Consider the following 12,457-nt stretch of genomic DNA (forward strand, 5'->3'; position numbering starts at 1 on the left):
CGTACAGATTCACAGACTCCGTTGTAATGACTCTTAAGCCTCCTTAGTTTACAACCACCATTGTAAAGAAATGCAGTTTTATGGCCGGGCGCGGTGGCTCAAGCCTGTAATCCCAGCACTTTGGGAGGCCGAGACGGGCGGATCACGAGGTCAGGAGATCGAGACCATCCTGGCTAACATGGTGAAACCCCGTCTCTACTAAAAATACAAAAAACTAGCCGGGCGACCTGGCGGGCGCCTGTAGTCCCAGCTACTCGGGAGGCTGAGGCAGGAGAATGGCGTGAACCCGGGAGGCGGAGCTTGCAGTGAGCTGAGATCCGGCCACTGCACTCCAGCCTGGGCGACAGAGCGAGACTCCGTCTCAAAAAAAAAAAAAAAAAAAAAAAAAAAAAAAAAAAAAAAAAAAAAAAAAAAAAAAAAGAAATGCAGTTTTATGCACTAAAAATCTGTTCTTTCCTGCCTAACGTTGGTGGTCACAGAGCCATTCTTGTTATAGGATACATTTAGCGGCAGGAATCACATTGTGAAGCATCTATAAACATTCTCATTGGCTCCCTGCATGGAGTTTAGGGAATTTAGGAGGGTTTCCTCTTTCAGGTCATAGTTACTCCAAGAAACTACAGTTTAATTCCAGTTAGGTACTTCTCACATCATTTGGACATGAGACGTCTTTCCTTTTGGTCCTCTATCCTGTCTTTGTGTTTCCACTTTGACAGGGGTTACAGTGAGGATAATTACAGAGAAAAACAGTCACAAAGATCTTTGTGCTTCCCCCCCCCCCCCCACTTTTGTCTCTTGTTAAATACAGGCATGGGATTTTAAAGTCAAAAGCAAAACAAGACAAAAAGGCAACCCCCTTCTTCAAACTGCCTAAAACTTGGCAGTGGTCATTACAACGTCTGTAACCGTTCATAATTCGACCATGCCATCTGCAACCATTGCATGCCTAATGGTTACTGCAGGTGACTCATTTTATTTTTAATTTGTATCTTTAGCACTTCTTCATGAAGATTGGGATTCTGATTACCTTTTTCACCTTGTGCTTCATATTCTTCATTTTCTACTCAATGGAAGCATTTGTTCCCATGTTTGGCATTAGATCTTCTAGCTCATCTTATTTTTTTTTTTCATTTGAGATTGAACATTCCTTGGGCAAGATGTTATATGGCTACAACATACAAAGCAGAAGCCACAGTCTTTAAAAAATACCAGTTGAGGTCCAAGTGAATGGAGCTGTTCTGTACAGTGGCATTGATATTAAATGGTTCATTGGAAGGGATGTTAGTTTTATATGTGGCTCCTTTTTCCTGGAGCTTTGTCTTCATGTTAGGTATCATGCATGAGCATGCATTGTCTTTAAAGATAAATGTTTGATGATCTCAAGAGAGGAGTATATGGATTTGTAACAAATTAATTGCAATATATTGTGCCCTGAATAGAATGTTTAACTTAATATTTAAAATTTAAACATTCTGGGTTTGAAGTGAGAGAAGTGGATTGTGATATATCCAGACCTCTGCTACAACAGATGGATGGATGTTCTGGATGCCATCACGGAATGGTCAAACAATTGCTCAGTGACTGCAGTTCTCAAATTTACACAACACCCTTGTTGATTCCTCAGCCTTACTTTAGGAGTCAAAATACAGACCCTCTTGGCTAGGCATAATCCCAAGACTTTGGAGGCCGAGATGGAAGGATTGCATGAGTTAGAGAATTTGAGACCAGCCTGGGCAACATAGGGAGACCCAGTTTCTACAGCAATAAATTCAAAAAACACAAGAAAACAAAATATAGGCCCTCTGGACAGGAAAATAGTCCACTGAACTTCTCTTTATTGCCACAAAAAGCAGATCACATGACTTTCAGCACATGCAAAGGAAGATTGCAAGATCACTTTTTAGTAATGAGACGGGCTTGCCTGTACTTACGATGTTAATGCAAAGTTCCGTCTACCATGATGTAATGAGGAGTGAAGCCATTATGGTGGGACAGGGCATGGTACCTTCTACTTCTGCATTCTGAACACGAAGCTGACACTAAGAAAAACTGGGATGATGCCTTTCCTTGGCCTCTATGCACAATCTTTGAACTAACCTTTATGTTTTATGCTGTATCCATTGAACATCCTTCACAATTTTTCAGAGAAATATTGTTTGATCTGAGAACATCTAAAAATGCTTGGTACATATTTGCCCAAGTGTGTGCCTGTAAACTTCTAGATCTTGTTTTGTTTTTTGAGACGGAGTCTCACTCTGTCGCCCAGGCTAAAGCGCATTGGCACATTCTCGGTTCACTGCCACCTCCACCTCCCAGGTTCAAGTGATTCTTCTGCCTCAGCCTCCCGAGTAGCTGGGATACCAGGCTCCTGCCAGCGTGCCTGGCTAATTTTTATATTTTTAGTAGACACAGAGTTTCACCATGTTGGCCAGGCTGGTCTTGAACTCCCGACCTCATGTTCTGCCCGCCTCAGCCTCCCAAAGTACTGGGATTACAGGTGTTAGCCACCGTGCCTTGCCTGGATCCTGTTCTTGATACAGCTATTGAGACACCTTGTGTGGATTTGAGGCGTTGTTGAATGCAGCTGAACATTGCTGTTGAGCAAACAAATGCTAGTTATGTCTGCGAATGAGTTGTGTCTATTTAAATTGAAAATGTGCCAGCTGTGTTTACATCATTAGTAGCAAACTTCCCAATTAAACTGTTGATACTATAAATATAGTACACAACTGTCTTGGAAATGGGGCTTACATCAGCATTCTTCTTCGGGCTTGTTTCACTGGCTTTGAGAACCGTCAACCTAACAGCAACTGCCACAGAAGCAAACTTTGAGACCATTTCAGGGCAGTTGATGTCATTGTTTCATTTAGGGAATGACACATGCTAAGAGTGCTGTTTGATTGGTTCTGTCTCAATCAGATCTTATTTTAAAGGAAATGTTTTTGGGTTGACTGCCTAGAGAATGTTCCATAGATGACAGTTGCATCGTGGTTTTGGAAGAAGTCCTTGTCAAGCTTCTCTTTCTGTAAATATATGTGCTTCTAGGCTCTTATGCCTGAAATAAATATGATAGCGTCTGTATAGACTGAATATTCTAGGGTGTTTGTATCAAAATTACTGCTTGAGGAGTTCACAAAACTGGAGGTTTCTTTACTATGAAATTCAGTTCACATTTGAACGGCAAATCCTTCATTTCCCCCATCTGAAAGTTTTCTTCTATTTCCAGTGATTTTTCTCTGCCTAAAACTAGGACACTGAAAATGCTCTGTAAAGGAATTCTCTTGACCAAAAGATCTAAGTCCACAAATTGCAGGATGAGTTAGCTGCATGTTTGTTGGCATTTCTATTGTGTGTGCAAGCAATGTGACCCGTTTCTGCATTCTCTTCTATTTTCTCCTTGGTTTCTTCCTATCCTTTGCTTCTCTGAGCAGAAGTACTAGTAGTTGTTTCACAACTAGAAATATGCACGTCTATGATTCCCCTGGCTGGATAGTGTATGGATCCTGAGGCATGGGCACATTTCTATGGTACAGAATTACAAACTTTTGGTTACTTTTTTCCATAGTCAGAACTATTTTTATTTCAAGACTAAACTGTCTGTATTCCAGTGGCATACACATTTATTTCTGCTGTTTCGGGGAGGGTGGATTTCTTTGTACATTCCAGAGGATAGCATCTGTATGTTCTAAATAGTTTGTTTTTTGAAAGTTAGTAGGACCCTCTTGACATTCACTCTCTGCGTCTCTGGATACTCTGACTGGAACACATTGGTCAGGCACACCTCCCCTGCTTCTCGTGTGGTCTTTTTGCTTGTTCCTTTTTCATCCTGCCCCACCCCTCACCCCAGTCACTCTGTCCTCTGCTACACAGAAGTACGTGTAATGCTCTCCACTCAGGGGAGAGATGGAATACAGAACCTCTGAGGGTCCTAAAGGATGCAATTAAAATCCAGAACGCAGAAGTGAATGGAATGATAGGAAAGCGCAAAACAAAACAAAAAAAAGAGGATGGAAATCTTTATGTTGCCCTGTTTTTTAATCACTCAAAGGGCATTTGCTCTCAGTCTGCATGGAGATAAAATTCTCATTTTATTTTTCCTTGGGCCACGGTACATGATTTTACATCACCCTCTCTCTTGCCTGCTCGTACGCAGGTTAGGCTATTATACTCAAGAAATGCCCACTCTACTTCGTGTGATCTCAGAAAACTGAAAAACTTCCAAGGTTGGAGGAAAGGATTTTGGATGATCTGATGCCCGTAGTTCTAGGGCCCATACTCCCCATTTTGAAATGCGAATCAAGAATTGCTTGATGTGCATTTCTCACTAGAAACTCCAGATTTTACCAATTTAAAAAATATGTAAGACGCAGTCATTGAATTTGAAGTTCAAATAAACCACAGATATTAAGTGTAAGTAAGTCCCAAATATTGCGTGTGACATATCCTGAAAAATCTGAAATTTAAACTTAACCACGTGTCTGCATTTTATTTGTCTCTATTTATAATCTGAGTCTCTGTTTCTGGACTTTTCATACAGCCTAGTCATGCTAGTTGTCTAAAATCTGTTTAACACTATAGAGAATTATCTTGAGAGAATTTCAGCCCAAGCACTGATTACAACTGCTGATGCCATCATGATCATGGTGCCTGGATAGTGAAGTTGGCTTTTGTGTTCATACTTTCTTTTTCATATGATAGAGCTGCTCCTAAATTTTATGTGAGCTGGGAGCCAAAACCAGTCACATCAGATTCTCACTGGACATTGATTATCAAAATCGCATTTCATCAAGGGTGTTTTTCCCAGTGTTTGGTGGGATAGACCAGAAGGGTCATTGTGTATATATATACTAGCGACTTTTAAATCTTTGCTGCTCAGTGCCTGGGAACGCAGACATGCACACAGGAAAAAAAAAGAAAAAGAAAAGAAAAAGAAATATAGAATTCACCTCTTAGTATTTTGTACCAAGCCCTGTTGCTGTGTTCCATCATAAGGAGAAAATATGGATGGTTTTATTTTCTCTTGTTTCAAGCACATGAGCCATAAAACATAAAATGTATATCCTTGATATTAAGAGAAAAAATTGGTGTCGGAAACAATTACTACTGTACCTAATAATGTCTACTGCATTTCTCCTCTTGCTTATAAGATATTTCTATTTCTTTGCAGCAATTTGGTAAAATCTTAGATGTTGAAATTATTTTTAATGAGCGAGGCTCAAAGGTAAGCAACTTAATTCACTTTAGAATTGTTTAGTTTATTTTTAAATATTTGTTGTAAGGGGAAACAACTGCACTGTCTTAATCAGCTCATTGTGAAAATACACTTCAGCGGGAGTTCCTTTAGAGACCACCTTCCGTTTTCAAAATGGTGGGAAAGACATCGGGTTCAGTTTAAAATGTATAAGGGGAATAATTTTAAATTGCTGTTTTATATATATATATATTTATTTATTTATCAAGTTTCCAGAGGAAAATTATCCATGCTTAAAAAAATAATGATGTTGCTACATTTTTGTTTTTCAGTGATAATTATGTTCTTTATATTAAAAAGTGAGTTGATAGTCTCATGAGCAGGTAAATATGTGATTATTCTGTATTAATAAAGTGCAGTTATTTTCCTGGGTTGTAGGGGAGAAAAATCTCATATACACCAACCTTTTGAATGTAATTTTATGCATTACTATGTTTACCAATCCACATTTTGCGATTTGCCATTGCTTTGAGTTTGTTTTTTCAAGGCAACCAATTTTTAAATGGATTCCCTAACTCTAATCAAAGTCAGGGGCTCTATGGGGAGGTTTGGGATCAGGAGAGGTTCTGTTTCAAAACAGAAATACAGGCTGGGTGCGGTGGCTCATGCCTGTAATCCCAGTACTTGGGAGGCTGAGGTGGGTGGATCACCTGAGGTCAGGTGCTCAAGACCAGCCTGGGTAACATGGTGAAACCTCATCTCTACTAAAAATACAAAACTTAGCTGGGTGTGGTGGCATGCACCTGTAGTCCCAGCTACTTGGGAGGCTTGCACCCGTGAGGTGGTGGTTGCAGTGAGCCGAGATTGCACCACTGCACCCCAGCCTGAGTGACAGCAAGACCCTGTCTCAAAAACAAACAAAAGAAATATGTTGGGAGAAGAAAAAAACACAAACACTTCTAAAGCCGCCTCTCTATCAGTGGTTAACCAAGGGTGGTCCCAGACCAGGAACATCAGCATCACCTAGGAACTGATTAGAAATGCAAGTCCTCAGGCTCCAGCCCTGACCTGTTGAATCTGAAACTCTCAAGTTAGTGCTTGGCAACCTGTGTTTTAACCACACTTGCAGGCCTGTCCTTAAAATGATCAACGCTGTGTCTCTCCTTTTAGACCCATGCCAAGCCTTCCCTGTGAGTGTAACAGGCAGTGGTGCTTACTAGTGTTGGGCTTTGGTTGTTGCTGCTGTTCTTCAAGTGTCCTCTTACTACCTGCACCCACAGAACACTCAGGAACCCCATGAAAATCCCCAATTTGAAAATCCCCAATTGAGGAAACCACCACATGAGGCCTATCAGCAGACACAGGGGGTTAACAGGGAGAAATGATGGAGAACAAAAAAGATATGGATCTTGGTAACCAGAAAGTGAATGCTTTCAATAGCTCTGCCAGGTCTCCTGGCTGCCACTCCCCAGGCTGTTAGGAATTTTAAGTTCCCTTCTCCTTGCATCCTCAGACTATGAATGCAAACGTTGAGAGATAATGGTTTCAGCCCATTGACTCTCATTACACTGGCAATTTGGGGCAAGTCAGTATCATGAAGGGTCACTAAGTGGTGCTAGCTTTCTTTGAAGTGTCACAGGCCACAGTGCCAGTTCTTTTGGGTATATATACCCACCTTTGCCCCATAAAACAAACCTTTGAAATTTTTTTTGGACAGTTTTCTTCCCTCCTAAGTTGATTTAGTATTAATTAGGTAGGATGATGTTGATCGCATCAAGGAAAGAAAACCACAGTATTTTCTCCTCCACAGCCAAAGTGATGTTGTAATCTGTCAGATGAGTAAAAACAAAAGCAAAACAGAATCCATTACACTTTATGATTCTGTTCCTTCAGGGACCTTGTCATTTTTCCATAGCTTCAGATATTTTACAATCATTCTCGAACTTAACTCTCTTCCTGCTTCTTGTATGAAAATTATTATGGGGATTATCTCTATAACTGCAAAGCAAAGTGCATTGAGAGAAAAATGTGCCTAGCCTAATCCTGTTCACTCGGGCCTTCTGTATTCTTGGCAAAATTGTAGATGACCTGAATGTTGACCAACTTTGTTCTGACTCTCAGTCTGTCTATAGCAGCACTGCCTTCAAAGATGTGTTTGGTTTTATTTTTTAATATGTTTAATTTATATTTTGTTTTGTAACTTTTGCCAGTTGAAGAAAGCTATTTAATTCCTTCTGAGAGCTGTTTTGGGACATTAGAAGAATATCATTTGCTATTTTGAAAGTACAATGGCGATACTATTTTTAAGACATCTTCCGTCATTCCCACGATTAGTCTATCTCTGGGGGCTTCAGGAAAAAGACCATTTAAGTTTGCTGCATCCAGATCCTGACTTGGTGAAGCTGCCTTTTTTTGGTCTTTATTCTTTTGGTTTAGGAAACATCCAAAATAGCCTCTCTCAGTGGGTATGCGCCCTCTGAAAGAGCTTGTCTTGCAGGTGTTGGAGCTGACTGTTTAGGTACTGCTGGAATGGCACTGAGACAGTCCAGTTGGAACTGCTAAATGGGGGCAGCAGCTCACAGGGATATTTTTCATACTTGACATTATCCTTTATGGGAAAGGGCCTTATTTAGATGAACATTTCCATTTTAATGGTTCAGAAACCTGAACCATCGCTATGCCCTCATTTTCATCATTTGGTGCTGGACAGACAGCCAGAAAATGAGTGGGCCCTTACGAGCCAGGAACTCACCTTCTTGCCTTTCATTCTCTAGAGCAGTTCTTCAGGCAGGCCACTCAGTGCTGAAGGCTGTGTGTGCTGGGTGTGTGCGTATGTGTATGCGGACATGGAAACCCATATGTACTTAAGGGCTGGATGCGCATTCCAGCCCTTTAGGAAGCTGAGGTGGGAGTATTGTCTGAAGCCAGGAGTTCAAGACCAGTCTGGACAACAGTGAGACCCCCATCTCCACAAAATGATTAAAAATTAGGTGGGCATGGTGATACACACTTGTAGTCTAGGGAGGTTGAGGCAGGAGGATTGCTTGATCCCAGGAGGTCAAGGCTTTAGTGCGTTATGACTGCACCACTGCACTCCAGCTTGGGTGACAGTGTGAGACCTTGTCTCAAAACAACCAACCAACCAACAAGATACATGCACAGACAGTAAGTATATTATCTTGGAAATGTGTAACTCAAGTATTTAATGTACGGATGAATAGCAAGACTGTGTCACCTAAAAATACAAAATTATCCGGGTGTGGTGGCACATGCTTGTAATCCCAGCTACTCAGGAGGCTGAGGCAGGAGAATTGCTTGAACCCAGGAGACAGAGGTTGCGGTGAGCCGAGATCGAGCCATTGCACTACAGCCTGTGCAAGAAGAGTGAAGTTCTGTCTCAAAGAAAAAAACAAAAATCTACACTTTGATCTTTGATTCAGTAGATATCAGTAAGTGTTGCATTTCATGAGAGCCAACCATTAGTAAGGCAGAAATATTTCCTGTCTTCATGGGCTTTCCTGAGTAGCAGGAGAGATGGACTAGGAAGCTGAGTGACTGCAGTAGCCTATGTTGTTCTATGGTGATGTGAGAGGCCGCTGAGAGTCTGAACAGACAGACGGATATTGTGAGAAGGCTTACTGGAAAGAAGGAACACGTAAGCTGAGAGTGAGAGATGCGTAAGAATTTCCCAGAGAGGGGAAAGAGGGATGTCTTGCAGGCAGGAGGAGTTGCATGTACAAAAGTCATTGGAGTAAAAGGGAGACGAGAGGGCTCAGAGTCCCATCAGAAAATGATTCTTCAGATACTCTTCAACAGCTCCCCCCTCTTCTGAATATGATTTCCCTGCACCAGAAACTAGAGGACTGGATTTTTTCATCTAAGATGAAAAATCCATACATTCATCCATCCAGCGTGCTTTAAACCTTTAAGATCTAAAATGGTATATTTCCATGAATGCAAAAAAGGAAGATATTGCCTAAAAATACAAAAGATGAAAAAAGAACAATAACTAGGATACAGAAGGATCAGAATGTATGATTTGCAAAAATATTTTAAAGTAAGCAAGTCACGCCGGTCTGGCAATCCTCTTAAGGCCCCCGTTATCTGCCCTACTGATTGTACCTGTTCACAGCAGGGCACAGACCACCGATTTCTTTTCTTCAGTAGCATTAAAGGTAAACACTGGGAAGATGTGTCTCTGACTCCCCTTCTCTGTACCCCTTTCTTGCAGTCTTGATTATTTAAGCAGTTACACATCAGCATCACACTCAGCCCTATGCCCAGCAAGCCAGGCTCAGAATGTGCTTGTTTTGTTCTCCTTTTTAAGGCAGAGGTAAAAATATTCATCATCTTTTTAAAAACTGCAAATTGCTGTTTCCTTGAGTTAGAATCCCGACCATGAGGCAGGTCAGAAAAAACAACGTTAGCACCTGTTCTCAAAGTTGCCTGGCACCTGTGCTTCATAGGGAAGGTTCCGTGCTCATGGAGAGGACCAGGTGAGGTCTTTCTGGTTACATTGCAACCCCCAGGTGAGAATTTTGATAACCTGCTAACCCAGGGAGGCCGTGCCACTTCTTTTCTGGATGGGAGGTAGAATTGTCCAACGGAACAGGTAGGAAAGTCTGTTTGGCATTTTGACGACTGTCTGGAGCAAGTTCTTTCTGCACCCAACTTTGGGAAATCTCAGCTCTAAATGAGGAGTACCAAGTAGCTGACAAGACAGAAAGAAGTTTCGTAGAATATAATGAGAATAATAATAAAATAATTAGTATATTCTCTTCGCTTAAAAAGTGAGAACTTGAGAATAGATTAGAATATAATGAGAATAATAATAAAAGAATTAGTATATTCTCTTCGCTTAAAAAGTGAGAACTTGAGAATAGATTAGGCTATTTCCTTTTCAGTTCGTGCCCCTTCCTTGGGATTCAAAATGTATTTCTCTTTCTGCCTTTGTCTCTCCTAAACATACATGATGCTGATTTCAGGGCAGTAGGTGTGCCTTGGGTTCAGACATGAAGCATGAGAGCAAGATTCTGGAGGATAATGTTGGACAGGTGGATGAGTGTTCAGCCTCACCTGGCTATGTTCTTCCCGGTGCTGTGGTAGTGATGACTGCTAGTTCCCATCAGCAGAAATGACATCACCTTACCCTCCAGCTATACCAGTGGGGCTATGGATTTTCTTGTCTTGCCTAGAGAGAATATAAATCCAAAGCCCTCGTTTCTCTGATTCCTTTTGGAATATGTGGCATGGCTATAGTTGCTAGGAAGTTAGGCCCCTCAGGGAGGAAGAGAACGTTGCCAAGAAGCCTGGAACATGCGATTTTTAGCTGTACCTCTACGTGTAAGCTCCAAGTAACTGAGTCAAAATCTACAGTCGAGAATCTATAGAAATCAGCAATACAAAATTCTACTTATTTCAAAGAATGAAAACCTGCTGTTTTTGAGACAGGGTCTCACCGAGGCTGCAGTACAGGGGAACAGTCACAGCTCACTGCAGCCGCAACCTCCCGGGCTCAAGCAAAAGAATGTTCCCACCTCAGCCTCCCAAATAGCTGAAACAATAGGTGTAGGCTGTCACACCTGGGTTATTTTTTTTTTTTTTTTTTTTTTTTTTTTTTTTGGGAGACAAGGTCTTGCTCTGTCACCTAGGCTGGAATGCAGGGGTGTGATCACAGCTCACTGCAGCTTCAATCTCCTGGGCTCAGACTGGGATCACAGGGGCACACCATTACACCCAGCTGATTTTTTCTTTTCTTTTCTTTTTTTTTTTTTTTGGTAGAGATGGGGTTTTGCCATGTTACTCAGCCCCGTCTCAAACTCCTGGGCTCAAGTGATCCTCCTGCCTTGGCCTTCCAAAGTGCTTAGATTACAGGTGTGAGCCACCATGCCTGGCCCAAAACCTTCTTTTGATGGTTTTGATCACGCATAGTGAAATGAGAGGTCATGGAAATCAAATCACTGGGCCACTCATTTTAAGTAAACACATTTCTGGACTCCACTCTGGGATTCTAATCCAGTAGATCCAAAGCAAGGCTCAGGAATCTCAATGTTTAATGTGCTGCCAAGTTCCTTCTGATGTGCGGCTAAGTTTGATAGATACTGGCCAAGAGTTAGAACTGTCAAATTGAGCGAAATTCCCCTAAATTCTGTCTTTTTTCCCTTTGAAAAACAATCATTTCCGAACTATATAGTTAGCGATTATATTTGCTTACCCAATATGGGCATAGTGCATGCACAAGACTAAGTAAGACCCTTCTGTTACAGAGCAAGTAGTCTTAAATGAATCAGATAATTCAGGCTTATCCTAATCACAGACCTTCACGATGGGAAAGATTATGGAAGGTAATTTGGTTCAATCCCCTAAAGAAACGTTATTTTTCTCAATACAGTTCACCCTTGAACACGGGTTTGAACTGTGCAGGTCCACTTATACGTGAATTTTTTTCTCCAACCAAAGGCAGTATTCCCAGGATGTGTGACCCGTATATAGAGGGCTGCTTTTGTTCTATACTCACGTTCCACGATATACAGAGGGCTGATTTTATTCTATACTCACGTTCCATGGAGTGACTATGGGACTTGAATATGCAAGGATTTGGGAATCTGGGGCGAGGGTGTCTTGGAACTAATCTGTAGTGGATTCTGAGGTACAGCTATCTATAGAATCCTGACAAATAATCATCTACCCTCACTGGAATACATCCATATCCCCTGTCCTCTGCGGCTGATGAGCCTGACTGTTGAAAAGTTCCCTTAGCCAGCCCATTGGACAATACTTTTTTGTTTTATTATACTTTAAGTTCCAGAGTACATGTGCATAACGCGCAGGTTTGTTACATAGGTATACATGTGCCATGTTGGTTTGCTGCACCCATCAACTAGTCATTTACCTTATGCATTTCTACTAATGCTCTCCCTCCCCCAGGCCCCCACCCCCGACAGGCCCTGGTGTGTGATGTTCCCCACCCTGTGTCCAATAGCTCTTTAGCCTTAAATTTGGAGGTTATTATAGAGATCTAATGTAGGATTGGGAGTTATCACCAGTTGGTTGTAACTACCATGTATTTGTAATTATTGTGCATTTCTTTAGTAAAACTGGGTATTACACTGTCCCAACTAACTTGGTGCCAACACGGATTATTTGATGCTAAAAGGAGCCCCAACGTATTGCTTGATTTCACCCAGTTTACAGTGAACAATCAGAAAGAGCTGGGGATATTTATATGGAAATTGTTCAAAAGGTTGGTGTATATTTCAGAACAAG

General features: G+C 41.4%; 1 protein-coding gene across 9 annotated transcripts in view; it reads left to right on the forward strand.

Moving 5' to 3' along the window:
* Positions 1-12,457, forward strand: part of RBFOX1 (RNA binding fox-1 homolog 1) — a 380,384-nt gene that overhangs the window by 249,607 nt on the left and 118,320 nt on the right. For all 9 annotated transcript variants that reach the window (XR_004055484.1, XR_004055485.1, XM_010353868.2 and 6 more), the window contains exon 4: positions 5,168-5,221. Coding sequence is in view for 7 of the 9 variants with exons in the window: in XM_010353868.2 (XP_010352170.1) it covers positions 5,168-5,221 (54 nt within the window). In the remaining 2 variants the exon portion in view is untranslated. The remainder of the gene's footprint in view (positions 1-5,167; positions 5,222-12,457) is intronic.

Source organism: Rhinopithecus roxellana, chromosome 20 (assembly GCF_007565055.1).
Source record: "Rhinopithecus roxellana isolate Shanxi Qingling chromosome 20, ASM756505v1, whole genome shotgun sequence".
In the NCBI taxonomy this organism is placed as follows: Eukaryota; Metazoa; Chordata; class Mammalia; order Primates; family Cercopithecidae; genus Rhinopithecus; species Rhinopithecus roxellana.